The sequence below is a fragment of the Siphateles boraxobius genome, unplaced genomic scaffold (genome assembly GCF_051911475.1).
Source record: "Siphateles boraxobius isolate OS27281-9 unplaced genomic scaffold, OSU_SipBor_1 13, whole genome shotgun sequence".
NCBI lineage: Eukaryota > Metazoa > Chordata > Actinopteri > Cypriniformes > Leuciscidae > Siphateles > Siphateles boraxobius.
Genome location: NW_027508733.1, coordinates 17,790,100 through 17,809,115, shown reverse-complemented (window position 1 = coordinate 17,809,115; position 19,016 = coordinate 17,790,100). Strand labels below are relative to the sequence as shown.

Genomic DNA, 19,016 nt, shown 5'->3' with positions numbered 1-19,016 from the left:
CTTTTTGAGCACAGACCTGAAAATTTAATTTCCAACTTAAACTCTCATAAATCTTCAATGCTTTGGAGCACATACTTAAGTTTGATCTCTTTTCAAAGACGACACTTGGCAAATTATTGCTTTAGTGAAAAAAGTTTTAAAAAGTTACAGAATTTTATGTTTATTCTTATGGAAAGTGCACATGAATACTATAGAAACAATTTAAATTAAAAATATATTTTCAAAAACACATTTCTTTTTTTCTTTTTTTACAAAGCCATAAATCCAAGATGAAATTTGTCTCCCATTCATTCCCAATGCGGTAATTTATGACTGCGAGGAGCACACGTGTGACTATTTTTCAGGACCATTTAGCCTTTTCGAATTGTTTCCATGATTATTATTTTGTGTGTGTGTGTTCACATAGCAAGTGCCAAAACCTTTACCAAGTTTCGTACTATTCCGATGAAGTGAATAATTAAAAAAAAAACGAAATGTACAATATTTTGGTCAAAATGCCCGAAGAGCACTTGAGGGTTCGGTCTCCCTTTGGTTTGTTTTCAAAGTTCACACTTATCCCTCTAGATTCATCGTGCCTTTGGAATCAGTTCGCCTGCTCGAAAAACAAGTGCATCGCCAAGCAATGGCTCTGTGACGGAGAGGACGACTGCGGTGACGGATTGGACGAAAGCGAGGAAATTTGCGGTAAAACTCTGAAGCACGAATTTTCATTTAGGCCACACAGTGAAAGACTTTCTCTGAGAGGAAGGATATAAATCAGCATGAAAGAGGCAGAAAGAAAAATTGGCCTGCGGTTTCATCATAGTTACAAATTTATGGCCAAACTGTGCTCCTAACAAATGGGCTCTAAAAAAAAAACTCAGGTTCCGCAAAGGTCAAACACAAGCAGATTGTTAAACAAGTTTTTAAGACAATGCTTAAACCTTTTTTATTTACTTGGAGGAAGTTTTTTTTTTTTAAATGCATGAATATTCATTAATGACATTGCAGCATGTTGGCTTGAGATTGAGATTCTCATTCTCTCTCTTACTGATTCTCTCTCTTGACAGGCTCTGCAACATGCGCCCCTGGCTTGTTCAGTTGCCCAGGATCGTACGCTTGTGTATCTTGGAACTGGTTATGCGATGGGGAGAGAGATTGTCCTGATGGCAGCGATGAACTAGCGGTAGCTGGCTGTGGTAATTTCAACCATGATATTTCCTCCCACAAAACCAGCAACTTCCTTGTACATTTTCTGTTTTCACCCCAAACCACATTGTAGGAACAAAATGGCTCCTTTTGGTATTACTAAGGAAGCTATTAAAAAAATGTATCAGTTTAAAGTTTGGAAACATTCAAGTTTATGAATTTATGTTTCTTATAATTAGGCATGAATACTTTAAAATGTTTAAATTCCTTGACAGTGTTTACAGTAGGTAGTGAACCAGAATGCCTATTACCGCCACGCTAGCCGGTAAAAAATAGCATTTCAAAGTCATTCGCGAAATGACCACCAAGAGGTGCAATGGACATTTTGCAAAACAGTTGCAATTGCCGCATTTTTGAAACGTAAGTGGGACTAATGTCAATTAACAGTAGCCTAACTGTGCGTTCACTCCGCCGCCGGCGTGAGCGGCAAAATTCACTCTCGCCGCCCTGCCAGCGACGCCATGGAAGGATTCGTGGACGCTCTGATGCTCTGACGTAGATCGAATGCTTGGTCTTTTTTTAAACTTAATTTAAAGGGGCCACAAAGCAAACAAGCATGTCGATCGTTATTTTTGCAGAAAATTGATCGATGGAAAGAGCTTAACAATTACAGTGACATGTTTGCTAACGAAATAAACCAATTAAAAGCCATGTGTGTGGTGTGACTTTTGTGTTCATGGTTAAGTTATATTCTAATTTACATTCCCGCAGAAATAAAGTGTATTAGCGCGGAAATCTTACGAAAGAAAAAAATAAATATGTAATAGTCCATTTTAAACAGAATAGAACAAACTTTTAGAACAGAAAAATAGAATCAAAAGTTAAAAATAGAGACGACAACAATATAGCCTATATTTCAAATTGGTGGGCAACAGAGGCCTATTCATCGGGGGAGCAGCGCGATAACAAACAAACAAACAAAAATATACCAAAAGACCATCATTGGCCTATCTCGCAGTCAGTGAAAATAAATTAGGTGCAATGACGCTGATTATTTTTATTATTCTATTGAGGAATGAGACGAATGAAGAGCGCTTCTCCCTCGTGTGCGCTCACACACACACACACACACACACACACACACACACACACACACACACACACACACTAGTTCTAGTTAATTTGTGGTCGAGCGGTAGAACTTAGATTTCGATGACAGAAAGAGTTTTTAAAAATATGGTTGTAAGCAAGGTGGGATTTGCCAAGGGTATAATTCTGGTATAAATATCACTGCTTTTGCAGAATTCTTTTTATAATAATAGCCCCCGCTCCACAGTAATCAATGCTATAATTCACCACTTGACCATATCAAATAAAGATATGCAACACGCACGTTTAAACAACAAACAATAAAATCAGAACCAGTGCTTCTGCTCCTGTATTAATAGATAAGATGTAGCACATTTCGATCCTGGTTCCAGTGGCCTTATTTTGAAAAGCCATGCTTGCATTGTCACAAAGCGTTTTAGGATAATTTTTGATTGAAACATTGAACTTTATAATTAAGTATTTTGGCACACCACGGCGAGTGGCGCTACGCATTGTTCTAAAATCAGGTTTTATTCTGGGATGTTGAATTAGTGTTCGACAGAAGCGGCGGCGCTTTCATTTGGATTTATTTTTCTCATAACAGCTATAACAACTTAATATACTCCGCCATTTTTCGGTCTTACAGATAAGAGTACATCATTCGAAACTGTAAACTTTTATTCATGTACACTCACAATAGGCAAACGACAAAACGTTTTCTGTGGTCTCTGTCTCCAGGAACTGCGCGTCACAAAAATGAACCGAAAGCCACTTGCCTCAGCTCAGTCACAATAAGAAATATGTCTAAAGCTTTAAAGCTTTAGTTAGTTAAACAGCAGCTCGAAATAGCCTACCCACTGCGGTTCGAGATTTATTTGAATAAATAAAAATAACCTCCCTCTGCTTAATTTTCCAATCGCACCCTGGTTTTAATGATCCAAAGATCCCTGTGGAATTTAAAATTGAGTTGAAATTTTTTTTTTTCATGACCACAAATTTTAACAGTTTAAAGTTTGTATTTCGTTTTGCTTGGAAAAAGCTGGCCTTAACCGAAGAAGGCCTAGCGTTTTAATTACAGCCTATTGAAATAATGAAATATTTAGTTGTTAAACTTTTTTATGACAGAAATATAACTAAATGTAGCCTAAATGTTTTACTTTCTTCATTATCAACACTTTAATAATGCTAATGTCTATAAGTGTGTATTGTTACTTCTCTTTGTCACAGGCTATCTGCCTGTGGGGGGTTTGGAGGGGCAGTTCAGTGGCTTTATCGTGGGGGTTCGGGACAATAGCTTATAGGTGTTAATGTCCCGTCTTTCATATGGAGAGTGTTGGATAGCCAGCCTAATGATACAGTACAGGCAAAGTCAAAGTTCCTTTCAGAATAAATCTCTCGATGTGTCCAAATAGGCCCCATCTTAATTAAATTATAAATATTGTAGCTAATGTATTTATAAAAAACAAAAATTGAAGTGTTCAATCCAGTTGTTTCAGCTGGTTTTGTAGATTTTTAGAATGTTTGAGCAGTGTGTATGATTGTCAACAATCTGGCCTCATCTAAACATGAACTGTTGACGAAACGCGTCCATGCCAACTAAACGATGTAGAGCGTTTTAATTCACGACAAACCTCGCTTTATTGTAGCCTAAGGGGAAGTCAACAAGGTATTATTTTTCTTTGAAGCAACAAAGGCTAAATCATTTGTTCCAGTTGTTTTTTGTAATTGGTGTGGATGACACGCAGTGACATAATACAGTGTTATCAGCTGTATGATGTGTTTCTACCCTGAAACATTTCATTTTCAATAGAGACCCGGCGCGCACAGTGAGGGAGACAAAAGAAACTTGCTAAAAAGAGATTCAGCACATCTGCGAGAGAGGAGCAAAGAAAATTGAAATATCTTAATTTGTTGATTTGTACTATTTTAATGTTGTACTGTTTTAATTGTACACAGCAAAGCTGCAATTTCTTTGGCAATACAAATTAAAAATGTCACAAGAATAAGATTCTGTATTTCTCATTTTGACTCTTTATTTAAACATTGAAATGTGTGATGGGGTTTTGACCTGCATTAATTTTACTGTCCTTTTACATTTTCATATTTTTTTATACTGAAAGCAATACTATTTAGTTAGTCTGTTATTTTTTTGTAGAAGTCAACAAAAGCAGTCTTTTTTCTGATTTGTTCAATGTATGGGTCTTTTTTGAAAATGTTCTTTCGTTGCTATGGTCGGGTATCACTGTCAGTCATCTCAACTTCGTGAATATTACACAAAATAATAATTTAGCAGATTAAAGACGAGCTTCATCATCTTCCTTTTCTGGTGCGATCGGCCAACCGCTGATAATCTCTTTCAACAGCACCTTTGGGTTTTGTCGTCTGTGCAGCGCAACAGAGGCTCTACTGGAATGTAGCAAATTTATGTTGTACTGTGCCATTATTAATTAAACTTTAATAATATGTTACCTATTTGAGCATCAAGAACGGTAAAACATAAACGCTGTCGGCCAACATCGGTTAACAGCATGTAGGCTTCAATGTTATCGTCTAAACGTCTATTAATAAAAATGACAGACAATGAATAACAAAGCTCCGAAAAGTGTTTCGAATCAATAAATGTACATTTCTGAAGTTTTTATTTTTTAAAAATAGCCTTTTGAACTACAAACAAAATTACGAGGATAGTAGAGCTAGGATTCGAACTCAGAACGCTTGAAGGACCGCGACCACACAGCTATTGTCTGATCTCTGTTTTATGAGGTTGAGCTTAACCTCTTATGCTTACGCAAAGCCTCATTGATGTGACATTTTTCTGTTGAAATGTTTTCATCATTTATTAAAGAAAATTATGCTAATCATAACAACCTGTACACCTATTTAATTCTTAATTAATGCTAAAACACAAATGCTGCCGACTAACATCGGTTAGCAAGTCCCGGCAATGTTTCAATTTTACGATGATTTAGTTTAATTTATTTCACTGTTATGTTTTAGTTCATAAATCTAGGCCTACTAACAAATTAAAATAACATGAAGTATAAGACACATAACCTTGACATGCATAGGCTTTCTAAATTAGCCTATAGAAAAACTGGGCACACAATGTTAACATTTAGCCTACCGTACTTAAATAGGTAAGTAAAATACGGGCTTTTCCCAAATCAGGGGAATTCACGTGACCTCAACGTCTGGGTTTACGGTAGCATAAGCCATCATGCAAGTGTTATTTAAATAAACTCCTGATGTACTTACAAACTTTCCAATGCCTCGTTTTATGAGTACAGAACCTATTTGTACTTCTGTAGGAGTTTGGTACCATTCCGGGCATTATTAGTGGGGTAATTTACGAGATACAACCTTGGATCCATTAGCGCCTGCACTAAGCCATTCGGCGGATCTCTCTATATAAGCTATAACTTTAATAATGTTCGACCAAGGGGAAAAAAAGCTTCTGGGGGGGTGTTTGGCTCGAGGTCATGGTGCAAAGGACCCTAGGTTTAAATTACTCTGGAACCATCCCTTTAAATGTAAAAAAATAAAAAAATAGTAATAGCGATTCAGGAATAGTTTATATTGATTTATTATCTATCATCTATTTACGTGATACGTTATTTTCATTATTTTACTTTGTTTTTATTAAATGTAGAAGAAAAGTAATCCAGGCATCTATTCTATTATATCTTATTCTGTTCTGTTCTATTCTATGCACACTAATTAACACGGTTGGATTTTAAGGTGTCAGATTTTGCAGATATGTCGTCTTTTTATCTGCTGTCCCTGAGATTTCCGACACACAACCAAAATAATTGGGGATTTTAGGCAAGTCTCTGGTGTCTATTACACCCTCCTCCTTTTATCCTAACACATAACTAACTTCTTGTCTGTTCCTGTTTCTCTCTTTAATAAGCTCCAAACAACACGTGCACTGAAAGCACATTCCAGTGTCGGAACCAGAACTGCATCCCGCGCCGTTTCGTGTGTGACCATGACGACGACTGCGGAGACGGTTCTGACGAGTCTCTTGAATGCGGTAAGCAGCTCGTGTTTCTCGATTCATTAGTTTCTGCTGAAAAGGACCATCCCTTTGCGCCCGGTTTAATGTGGTGTAATTATGCTGGCACAACATTAATTGGACGTTTCGATGGTTGGAATGCATGCACTTAGTGTTCCTCAGATCTAAGAATAAACATGCTAACTCACAATAATTAACTGAAATATATCCGTTTATTGATTTCATTTTAGTTGTTAGATTGAAGATGAATTTCACAAACCTGGTCATCTTACATTTTACTTGAAAATTCGAAAGAGAGACAATAGGAAACTACATTTTTACATAAAATGTGTTTTAAAACTGTAATAGAATTTTTTCCTTTTAAATCAGCGTAAATTAAAGTGAGTTTAACAAATTCTGTCATGATGCTTTAATACAATAGTTTTATCTCATTTAGTGATGAGAATTTGATTGAAATAACTGTTATTTAGATAACGCTAAAATGCAACATTTATGGTCTTAAAAATCATTTGTGACTTTATATCTCAAAATGGGACTTTTTATCTTGCAGTGTGACAATTGTAGATTTTTTCACAATTAGTTTTTATCTTGCAATCATGACTTTTTCATAATATGACTAGATCTCGTAATATTACTTAATTTCTTGCAGTTTACGAATTTTTTTCTCTCTTCGTGTGACTTTCTCACAATTCTGACTATTTTCACAATACGACTTTATATCTCTCGCAATGTCGACTGTCTCCCATTGTGACTCTATATGAGTATTTCCCATAAGTGTGACTTGCATTGTGACTTCTTATCTTGCAATTGCAACTTTATATCATACAGTGACAATATTTATTTATTTTATAATTCTATACAGTATTAACTTAATCTCAATAATAAGGGTTATTTCAGTAATATGGTGACTGATATATCACGCATACATATTTGAAACATTAACTGCTGTAACTTTTTGCCTCGTTGTTTTACATTCACTGTAAAAATATATATATATAATCAATAAGTTATGACGCGTTTTTACGTTGCTTTAATTCATCAACATAAGTTAAGCACTTTTCAACTTTTTTTTATAAGTAATACAAAATGTAGCTCATTTAAGTCAGTTTAATGTAATTTAAGTTGAAATGACTTAAAAATCCAAGTTGATTGTAAAAAAAAAAGTTGCTGCCTTAAATTATTACAGTGTTCCCTTCCTGTCATACTCTTTCTCTCCAGAGTACCGTTTATGCAAAGAGGAGGAGTTCCGCTGCGCAGACGGGCGGTGTTTACTGAGAGCCCAATGGGAATGTGATGGCTTCCCCGACTGTCTGGACCAATCAGACGAGCTGCCACTCAACCCAAAGTGTTCCGCTGCAGGCGAGTCCCTCTCATATGTCACGCACCCCGTTTGACTGACAGGATCCAGGGTTCCATCCCATATGGGATTTGTCAGAACACCTGGTCCTCCCCGTTTGCGTCTTGTACCCCTGCCAGTACCACCTGAGGTGGGCAGAGAGGTGCTGATGAAACTGCTGCGCCCCCGTTCTTCAGTTTTTGGTTTCAGGGCAAACATATGCCATTCATGTTAACAGATGCCATTACTGTTCCCAGCCAAGCTCATTAAGAGACATTTTATGTTTATATGTCTGAGGGGAAATTCAATTCAGATGTTTACAACATGTTTACAGTACAACTTTAAAACACTCATTTGGACCAGGAGGCAATCATCTAGCAACATTCTAGGGTATCACTTTGTTTTACAGTCCTGTTTCACATCAACATACTATGTACATGTAGTAATGAAACCAACTAGGTACTAACCCTGAACCTTAACTTGACCCAGGTAGTTACCTTACACTAATCGTTACTTTTGTGGTAAGAACACTGTAAGTACATTGAAAGTACACATACTGTAAAATGAAGTGTTACCCATTCTAGCAACCAACCTCAACACCCTAGCAAGTGCAAAGCAACCCTAAAAACCACCTAGCACCCTCATAGTAACTCTAGGTAGTGCATATACTGTAAAAACATTTTATGATCAATAAGTTGACAACTAATGTTTTTGCATTGCTTTACCCATCAATATAAGATAATACAAGATACGACTCATTTTTTAAATAATTTAAGTTGGCATGACTTACAAATCCAAGTTAATTCTACTTAAAAATTGAAGGCAGAAACTTTTTTTTTTACAGTCCACCCAGAACACCGCTTCAGTTCTTTGTCATCTGATGGTTTTGTCCATTTCTTTCTCTCCTTTTTTCTCTCTCGCTGCTCCCTGTTTTAGAAAGTTTGTGCAATGGTTCAGTTTTCATGTGCGCAAACGGCCGCTGCGTTCCACTGGGGAGCGTGTGTAATCAGCATGACGACTGCGGGGACCGATCGGACGAGAGAAACTGCCACGTTAATGAGTGTTTAAACCGTAAAGTCAGCGGCTGTACCCAGGACTGTCAAGACCTACCCGTGGGATACAAGGTGTGTGAGAGAGCACATTTTTCATGCTCTACGAGTTTTTTTCTTCCCACAAATTAAGTGTCTGGTTCAACTTGACGTCCGTTCCGCAGTAACAACTTCCAAAATTGGAAATGAGAGAATGAACGTCGACCTACAAATGCTATGGAATGTTTTTGTTTTTCCAGCAAATCTTCGGTAAACCTCATTAGCAGGTTTTAGTTGCTACGACAATATTGAATAAGTCTGCACAAACAAATCATTCAAAGCAATAATATACATTTTTTACATTCCGCAGAGGTTTAATAGTACTTGGCGCCAAATCTGTGGAAAATGTTATGATCCTGTTTCCAGTCATTTCACAACTTTTAACCGTTAAATGTATTAACACGTGTGCTAAATCGTGTATGCTAGTTATTTAGAGCTTGAGAAAATCAGTTGATTTAGTGAACAGCAGGAGAATGACATGTAAGGCACAGTGTTTTTTTTTTTTTTTGCGTGGGAGTGTGACACACACACACACACACACACACACACAGCGAGTGGCAGATCGAACAGCCTCGTTTGGCAGACGTCTCAGAATACTGGCATGGTCCTTTGACAGCCACACTGACTTTAGAAACAGGCAGGCAAGGGCACTGCGGCTCCAAACATACAATTATTGTGTTTTTCTTGCTTTTTGTAACTTCTGTTACAGCAAAATGAATATTAAAAGCATAATTGTAATGAAGGACTAATGAATAAACGAATGATCAAGAAATGTTGTAAACATCATTTTGTTTCACTGCTCACTTCCTGTCCATACATTTCTTATTAGTATTAGAGTGCATCTCAAGCAAATTTGACATGGTCATATTTGGCTTTAATGACAATTAATGCAAATTATTTATTTATAATATTGACTATAATAACAATAATTAAATCTTAATTATATTAATTTTTGGTTTATGTAATATAAAACATGTTAATTCTTTAGTTAATTTTTACAATTTAATAATTAATATAATAATAATTATAATTTATTTTATAAGATATTTGATGTAATTCGATTTATGTTATTGTTATTATTTATTTATTTATTTATTTATTAAATATAAATCAGATGAGCAATATTTGTTTGTGAGACTTGCAAAGAAATATTTGCTTTACACCTATTTAATTTTACTATATTATTTATAATTATTATTGTTGTTGTTATTATTGTTTTATAAATACAATTATTATTAATTGCTAAATTAATACTTTAAATGTATAAAATTTTAGTGTATGTATATATATATATATATATATATATATTAATTTGTGGTGAAATAACCCACACACATTCTTGACAGATCTTTTTGTAAGAATCATCCACAATTATGTTTTTTTTTCTAGTGTGCGTGCTGGCCTGGGTTTCGTCTGAAAAACGACGGCAGGACTTGTATCGACGTGGACGAATGTTCCGAGAACTTTCCCTGCAGTCACCAGTGCATCAACACCTACGGATCTTTTCACTGCCTGTGTGCCGATGGGTACCAGCGTCCCGCTAGTAACCCACACAGCTGCAGGTCTCTCTCAGGTACGTCTGCTCCATTCAGCAGCACAGGTGTGAATTAGCTCCCGTGAACCCTCACTAAGATTTTACTGACATATTTTCACAGAAACACCCCATACACCGAGAACACACATACTGAGCCTTGTTGCTACTTATATTTAGAGGAAAGCAACAGGAGGTTGAAGACAATTAGTTCTTCAGCTGGAGATGAGCTCTGATTGGCTAAGAGCAGATCCAGGTGTGACATATGGCATCTGCCTCGAGTTATTTACTGCATAAAAGAAAGACACTCATTTAGTGCTTTCTCACAAACACCACTGACATGCAAATAAGCCACTAACAAAAAATGCCAAAGACTGTAAAAAGATTGCATTTTTGACATGGTACTATGGTAATACCATGTTTTTTGGACATGCTAATATCATATGGCTCATTCTACAAAACAAGGTATATGTATTTATGTTTGGGTAATGCTTCATTTTACAGTTCTGTTCCCAATGTACATACTATGTAATTATTATAGCAATTACAATACCTGGGTAATAACTAGGTACTAACCTTGAACCTACCCCTAAACCTAACCTTAACCCATGTACTTACAGTGTACTTACCTAAGAAAGTACTGGGTAATATAAGGTAAGTACACGTAAGTTAACAAACTGTAAAATGAAGTGTTGTTACAGTACTTTCTTAGGTAAGTACACTGTAAGTACACATTAGTTAACGTACTGTAAAATTAAGCGTTTCCGATGTTTTTTTTTTTTTTTTTTACTTGTCCACATAATTTTTTTCCCTTTGTAAATAAAATATGAATAAAAGCTTGTATTTTGTTTTTATTCTCTCTCTTTGTTTGTCAATTGAAATCTAAACATCTACACCAATCAAACAAAAACAATGTATTAGTAAAAAAAAGGAAAGTTATTTGTCAACTCTGTTACTATTACATTTTTCCCCATTATACATGAATTACCTGTTTTATACATAATAAAAATAATAATAATTATACTTTATAATAATACTTTCACAAATTATACTCAAAGACAAGCTAAAGTCTCCTGCATTTTATTGCTTTATCTTTTTAAAGCGTTAAAGCGTTAAAATGTTTTAAAAATGTTTTGTATAAAGAAAAGTAAGCTTTATTGCTTTTATCTTTTTAAAGTTTCTTAAAACATCAACCCCGCTACCATGATCATGTATAGTGAGCAATTGGTATTTTATTTCTAGTAATATAACTTAAATATAATTCTATAATATTTAAAATATTTTTTTAGACAAAACATTTTTAAAATATATATATTTTTTAAGTATCTTAAAATATTATCAACCCCGTTACCATGATAATGTATAGTGAACAGTTGATATTTATTTTTAGTAATCTAATTCTAATGTAATATATGTAATTTAATAAATATAATTTTAGAATATATACAATAATTGTTAGTTTTTTTTAATTGTCTAAAGAAACTTACATTGTATTGTGTTATCTTTTAAAATATCTTAAAATGTCAACCCTGTTACCATATTTATTTTATAGTTAACAATAGATATTTTTGAAAAACATATATGTCGAAATATTAATAAAGTTCTCTTTCTAATAAGCAGGTTTTAGTTTCATGACCTTGAACACAAGGTTTGTAATGTCAAATATAATCCTAAAACTTTTAACCCCGTCATCATGAGCCCTTTTTAAACCTTTTGTGAAGGCATTAAGTCTGAAAATATATTATTACTACTATGTTGTATCATAGTATATTTCAAGTACCATGCTATTACCATCTGATACCATCTCTGTACCATGGTGAAATCACAGTACTTTTTTGCCAATGTCTCTCCTTCACAGACATGCGCCTATAAGCACTCACACGCATACTCAAGTAATAAAGCTCTGTTAGCGAATGACTGACATGTCTAAGTCCCAGTCTTGACAGGAAGGGGATGTTCAAGTGTTGGCAGCTCACAGGAAATCGATTTCAAGTCATCAAACTGAAGTTGCAGTCATGTCTTGCAGACAGAATAATCCATAGAGCAACACAAACACGTATTAAAAGGCTTTTTAAAGTATTTGAAATACAAGTATATCCATACAACGGAATATTACAAATTCCAAAGTACTTTTTTTCACTTATAGTCACAGAGGATTAAAGTAAGACAATGTTTTGTGGGTAACAAGTATTAATTGCATTTTATTTATACACACATACACATATTGTCAGGTTGTGTGCAGGTAGCTGAAGACGAGGACATAGGAATAGCAGTATAGTTGATTTATTTACAAATTTAGCTTTCTGGAACATACAGGAACAAAGGAACAAAAGAACAAAACTCCAGGACTTCAGTAACACAACCATACAAGGACGACGACCAACAAACACTGAGGGAAAACACAAGGCTTAAAAGAACTGGGACTAATGGGATAATTAACTGAACACAGGTGAAGAAACTTAACACAAACGAGGAGCGGGAAAAACCAACAGGACTAAACCAAAATCACAAAGACAGGGGGAAACAAGATCACAGAACATAACTGAACACATAGAAAACGTGACAGAACCTCCCCCTCCCCGAAGGCGCGTCCTCGCGCCGTATAACATCCAAAGGGGTGGGAGCCCTGGAGGCTGACGAGGGCATGGTGGTGCAGGGACGGGAAGCCTCCAGGGCGGAGCTGGTAGCTCGGGGAACCGGGGTGGAACAGGCTGTGGACGTGGCCAGGGCGGAGCAGGCTGTGGGCGTGGCCAAGGTGGAGCAGGTTGTGGACGTGGCCAGGGCGGAGCAGGCTGTGGGCGTGGCCAGGGCGGAGCAGGCTGTGGGCGTGGCCAGAGCGGAGCAGGCTGTGGGCGTGGCCAGGGCGGAGCAGGCTGTGGGCGTGGCCAGGGCGGAGCAGGCTGTGGGCGTGGCCAGGACGGAGCTGTCGGACCCTCGGGCGTCCAGGGCGGAGCTGTCGGACCCTCGGGCGTCCAGGGCGGAGCTGTCGGACCCTCGGGCGTCCAGGGCGGAGCTGTCGGACCCTCGGGCGTCCAGGGCGGAGCTGTCGGACCCTAGGGCGTCCAGGGCGGAGCTGTCGGACCCTCGGGCGTCCAGGGCGGAGCTGTCGGACCCTCGGGCGTCCAGGGCGGAGCTGACCCTTCGGGTGGCCAAGGCGGTGAGGACCCTTCGGGTGGCCATGGCGGTGAGGACCCTTCGGGTGGCCATGGCGGTGAGGACCCTTCGGGCGGCCATGGCGGTGAGGACCCTTCGGGCGGCCATGGCGGTGAGGACCCATTGGGTGGCAATGGCGGTGAGGACCCTTCAGGTGGGCGCCCCCCCCCAAAATTTTAATGGGGAAATTGACAGGAAAGGGGGGTTCTGGTGCAGGATCAGTGGGCTCTGGCGCAGGATCAACGGGCTCTGGCGCAGGATCAACGGGCTCTGGCGCAGGATCAACGGGCTCTGGCGCAGGACGGGACCAGCACATCATGGAACTCGGAACTGGACGGGGCCAGCACATCATGGGACTCGGAACTGAATGGGGCCAGGATCAACGGGCTCTGGCGCAGGACTCGACGGGACCAGCACATCACGGAACTCGGAACTGGACGGGGCCAGCACATCATGGGACTCGGAACTGGACGGGGCCAGCACATCATGGGACTCGGAACTGGACGGGGCCAGCACATCATGGGACTCGGAACTGGACGGGGCCAGCACATCATGGGACTCGGAACTGGACGGGGCCAGCACATCATGGGACTCGGAACTGGACCGGACCAGCACATCATGGGACTCGGAACTGGACGGGATGGGAGGAGGGAGATCCGTGAAGTCATCAAACTCATAAATAAACTTGACTGTGCAGATGACTGGTTCTGGTTTAACTGGACTCGGAACTGGACTATATCGCCCATATCCTCCCGTGTGACCTCCACGGTTCCCACGGAACACAGCTTGGCGGGTTCCCACAAAGGCTTGCTTCCAGATCTCCATCTTCCTTTTTTCTTTTCTTTAGGGTTGGTCGTTCTGTCAGGTTGTGTGCAGGTAGCTGAAGACGAGGACACAGGAATAGCAGTATAGTTGATTTATTTACAAATTTTGCTTTCTGGAACAAAACTCCAGGACTTCAGTAACACAACCATACAAGGACGACGACCAACAAACACTGAGGGAAAACACAAGGCTTAAAACAATTGGGACTAATGGGATAATTAACTGAACACAGGTGAAGAAACTGAACACAAACGAGGGGCGGGGAAAAACTAACAGGACTAAACCAAAATCACAAAGACGGGGAAACAAGATCACAGATCATAACTAAACATAGAAAACGTGACACACACACAAACATATATATATATATATATATATATATATATATATATATATATATATATATATATATACACACACACAAAATAGTTCTTCAAAAATAATATATACAGTATATTTTTTTTTTGAAGAAATAGTTTTATCTTGCATAACATAACATAATAATATAATATAAATAAAATAATTATAAAATATATAAAGTTTTTTTTTTCTCTCTTTTCCAGCGGAGGAGCCTTTTCTTATTCTTGCTGACCACCATGAAATCAGAAAAATCAGTCTGGATGGATCAAACTACACTCTTCTTAAACAGGTATGACAAGTAAAGCTCTCGAAAACAACTTTATTCTTATACAATTGTTAAAAATCACTTCTTATTGTCATTTTTGTCCTCACAGATGCCATCCGGTTTAGATTAAACCCATTAACAATGTCCCATAACTCCATATTCCCATGTCATTTCATAAAAATGCACATCCTCAGAGCATATGGAGATTAATGTAGACATACCATCCAAAAGCTCAGAGGGAAGCACGGTATCAAGAGCCACCTGTGATGCTTTATAGGAATTCACAAGCTCAACTTGAGTCTGAAACAGCGTTTTAGACACTTGATTGGCGTGGATATAGGCGCCTGGGAATATTTGCATGCGGAAAAGGTCATATTGTGACTGGAATCATAACTATTCCTTCTTAAATGATCATGAAAAAGTGTAAATGATGGCTCCTTTAATCATTCCTAACTGGTAAATATATCTTCACCGTAGTTGATATTAATGAGCACAATCAGTTATAGTCTTTAAATCTGTATGAAGCTCCTTGTCAGTGCAAAAGGAACCATGACGGATTTGGCTCTGAAGGGACCGTCGGATAAGAAACCCTCTCACGGCCCGTGTGTGAAGAGATTGAGCGGCTTGCCATCGAAAGAGCAGTTAAAAATGCACGCTTGGGTTGATTCATCAGTCAGAGACTCCATCAGTTTGATTTAAAAGGTCTAGTCCAGCAAATTAGATCTGAACGCGGCGGGTGGTTTTGAGACAACGAGACAGAGCGCCAGGCGAATGTGAGAGACCCCTACTGAGAAAGTGATTGGCTCCGGTCTTAGCAGTGCATGATGGGAAGTTTCTGTCAGACGGAGGAAGTCTCGCTCTTATTTTTAACGAATTAACGAATGTAGTAAAAATAAAAAGCCTATAAGACAGGTATTGAGAAAGCGGATAGATGATGCTATAATGACTTTAATAATTTAAAGTTTTTTTTGTTAAAAATGGTAGACAGAAAAATTACACAAAGCTCTAAAACTTTATGAATTATAAAATAAATTATTCCTAATTTCCATTAATACAAAATTAATATTTATGTTCAGTGATATTGTAGTATTATTTATATTATTTTATTTATTATTATATCTATTATTTTATGTATTAATATTTTGAATTCACATTTATTTAGATTTTTAATTCCAGTTTAAGTTTTAGTAATTGTATGTGCTTTGTTAGTTTGTTTTTTTGTTTATAAAATATTTATATTTATTCTTCTACAGTCTACAGTTCTATAGTCTATATTTAGTACTTCGACTTATTTTGCTTCAGTTACTGTAGTTGTCCATTTTCATTTTTTAAGTTGTAGTTTTTCATCTAATATTTATATTTTAAAGTTTTTATTAAAGACGGGTGGCCTGGATCTCATTATTTCAATATTATTCTTCAGGTGAAGTGCAAAGTGAGAATGTATCCACTATTAAAAAAGTAAAGATAAATCCCCTTACTGAGTCTCTTTTTAAAATCCCATCTGTCAATCTCACACTTTGACTGTCTCTCTCTCTTTGTCTTTCTCTCTCTGCAGGGACTCAGTAATGTCATCTCTCTAGACTTTGACTACAGGAAAGAGTTGATCTATTGGATTGACACTAGCAGACCCAGCGGACGCCGAATAAACAGAATGCGCCTGAATGGAAGTGACCTCAAGGTACATCCATGAGAATGTGTGTGTGTTTATGCTAAATTTACTCTTGAAATCACCCAGAATTGCCTAGATTGACATATGCAAATAGCCTCTGCCCCTGGGTAAATTTGATTCACGTCACCTCTTTATGGGGGCAATTTATGTTGTGTAATTGATGGATTCCAATAGGGAAAATCGCTCCAACAAATAAATAAAAGCTGATTTGATTTTTTTCCCCCTTTCTAAAAATAACTGGTATTTCTGGTATGAAATGAGCCAGGTTTGCAATGACAGGCAGTGCGATGTGTGTGTATGTGTGAGGCTGTATGTCTACTCACTTCACTTCATCAATGCCCTTGTGTATATTACTCAGGGCGGAAAACGGGCATAGTGTGCCAGCCTTGCCCTGCTGGGTCGCCAGAGCTCGTTATGTTTAATATCGAGCCATAATGGCTCATTAAGCTTGATTGAACTTTGGATCTTGAACTGATTTATGATAGTTTGCTATAGTACAGAGAGAAAAGAGAGAGAGAGACAGAGAGACCTTCTGCGAAGGCAATGCAGTTAGGTGTTAAATGCCACTCTCAATGTTAAAGAGTTAAAAGCTAAATGAATGCACAATAGATAATTGGGCTTTTTTTATAGGACATTGATGAACAGAATATGATAAATATGTAAAACGAAAGATTCAGAGAGTGATTCAATGACACTGCTGGGGTATTTTACATTGCTAGGTAAAAAAACGATCTTGGTAAATGCTTTGAATGTATGCAAATGAGTTTGGAATGTTTTTGTTTGTTTTTTAATCGCAGTTTCACAGATGTGCCTATCACATCACATGCACTTAAAGCAAGCTGCGCAGTGTATCGCGTGAAGATAGTAGCAGCAGTACCTGTTTCAACCACTGTGAAAGCATGAACTTATTTTGGTGGCCAAAAAGTGTGTGCAGTTTTAATGGTTTCATCTAAAATCGCTTACTTCCTTACTATATAGTATAGTATATAATACTATATATATATATATAGTAATACTATATAATATTTCCGAATTCACAGTACTCATAAAAGAGTAGGCAAAAAGCACTCAAACAACCATTTGATGGACACTTTACTATCCCATGATTTCACGGGAGAGGATTTATGAATGGAAGCAAAGCTACGCAACTGATACTGGTAGGTCACATGATAATGACAGCAAAATACTTTTATAGCGGTTATGAATTACTTATTCAAAATAAGTACCTACTCAAAAGAGAGAATGCAATTTCGGACGCAGCCAATGATTTTTAATACGATTAGTTTGATATCAGCGCTGTGAATATTTTTTAGGCAATCATGCCTGCTTTTTATTTTTATTAAGCTTACATGTTATGTGAATGTTGAAAATTGTGCCATGCAAACACATTTTTTTTTATTAAATTCCTAAATAATATAAAATACTGGTAAATAAAACAAAATGTTTACACATTATAAACGTGTACATTTTTCGTTCACCTCATTCCACAACAAATTCTTTAAATTTATTATTCAGTATTCAGAACAGAACCAGAATGAAAAATGTATGTTTAAAACAAACATAAATTATAGTGATATTCATTATAAACAACTTTTACTATATACGGCAAGCCCAGATAAATTTATTTCAATCGAAACTACCGGCGTGTGGGAGATGTGCTATACTAATGAACTTGGACTCCTATACCTCTCTCACATTAATCGCATTCCATAAGTCTTTGGAATATAAGTCACAGAATGTTTCAGATGATAAACGTGACTTTTGTTTTAGAAAATACAGTAATTGCTTCTAAATCATCATAGAATCTAAATGATAGAACATCATAGAGAGCAGGTGCAAATAATTGACTTCACATAATTGAATTCATCAATCTTGTTACTATTTTATATACACTTTCACCCTGTAGCGTATTCCTAAAATTAACCTGAAAATGCTAGTTTTCCCGGTGAGCACAGCATCAACAAAACCTGCGATGTCAAAATTCATCACGCCTAGGCTAGTTTTAATTAGCGCTGATGGTACAACCCAGTCTGAGGCAAAATGTCTTTAATGTTCATCTCTAATGTTCATCAGCTTGCTGAATGTTACTCTTACTCTTAAAGCGCTAGGCAGGGGGCACCAGCAACCAAGAGCGAAAATGATTAAAAGCACTGGATTGTCTGCCAGCTGGGAAGAGTATTGTTTATGCCAAACAGACAGTTTCTGTGATCAGTGTGAGAAGTGAAATGATGTGAAGTGCATTTTTTGTGTGTAAAACTTCTTCATTTTAGAACTTTTCTTGTCATTTTCTGGGAGTTTGAAGTGCTGTTAATGAGCAGTTATGTAGCCCCCTGATAATTAGCAATAATGTATGAGTCTTGCGCAGCAACTCTCAAATGGATTGGTTTCAGGACCCCGATTTGAGTTGCTATGTGAACCTCACAACTCTAATGGTTATCAAAGCCTTGAATTTATTATGTATTTAAATAAACAAAGCCCTTCATTTACAAGATGTTGAACGCTGTTGTAGTAGTTTTACTTTTTTCAGTGAAAATGTGCTAATTTGCTGCTAACTGCT

General features: G+C 37.3%; 1 protein-coding gene across 2 annotated transcripts in view; it reads left to right on the top strand.

Moving 5' to 3' along the window:
- Nucleotides 1-19,016, top strand: part of lrp1ba (low density lipoprotein receptor-related protein 1Ba) — a 274,722-nt gene that overhangs the window by 181,082 nt on the left and 74,624 nt on the right. Inside the window, exons 51-58 of one of the 2 annotated variants that reach the window (XM_077226234.1) lie at nucleotides 565-684; nucleotides 1,050-1,178; nucleotides 6,128-6,250; nucleotides 7,451-7,595; nucleotides 8,509-8,692; nucleotides 10,046-10,229; nucleotides 14,729-14,814; nucleotides 16,346-16,468. In XM_077226234.1, coding sequence (XP_077082349.1) covers nucleotides 565-684; nucleotides 1,050-1,178; nucleotides 6,128-6,250; nucleotides 7,451-7,595; nucleotides 8,509-8,692; nucleotides 10,046-10,229; nucleotides 14,729-14,814; nucleotides 16,346-16,468 — 1,094 coding nt within the window. Of the gene's footprint in view, nucleotides 1-564; nucleotides 685-1,049; nucleotides 1,179-6,127; nucleotides 6,251-7,450; nucleotides 7,596-8,504; nucleotides 8,693-10,045; nucleotides 10,230-14,728; nucleotides 14,815-16,345; nucleotides 16,469-19,016 lie in introns of both variants that reach the window. The other variant, XM_077226236.1, reaches the window with a different exon arrangement.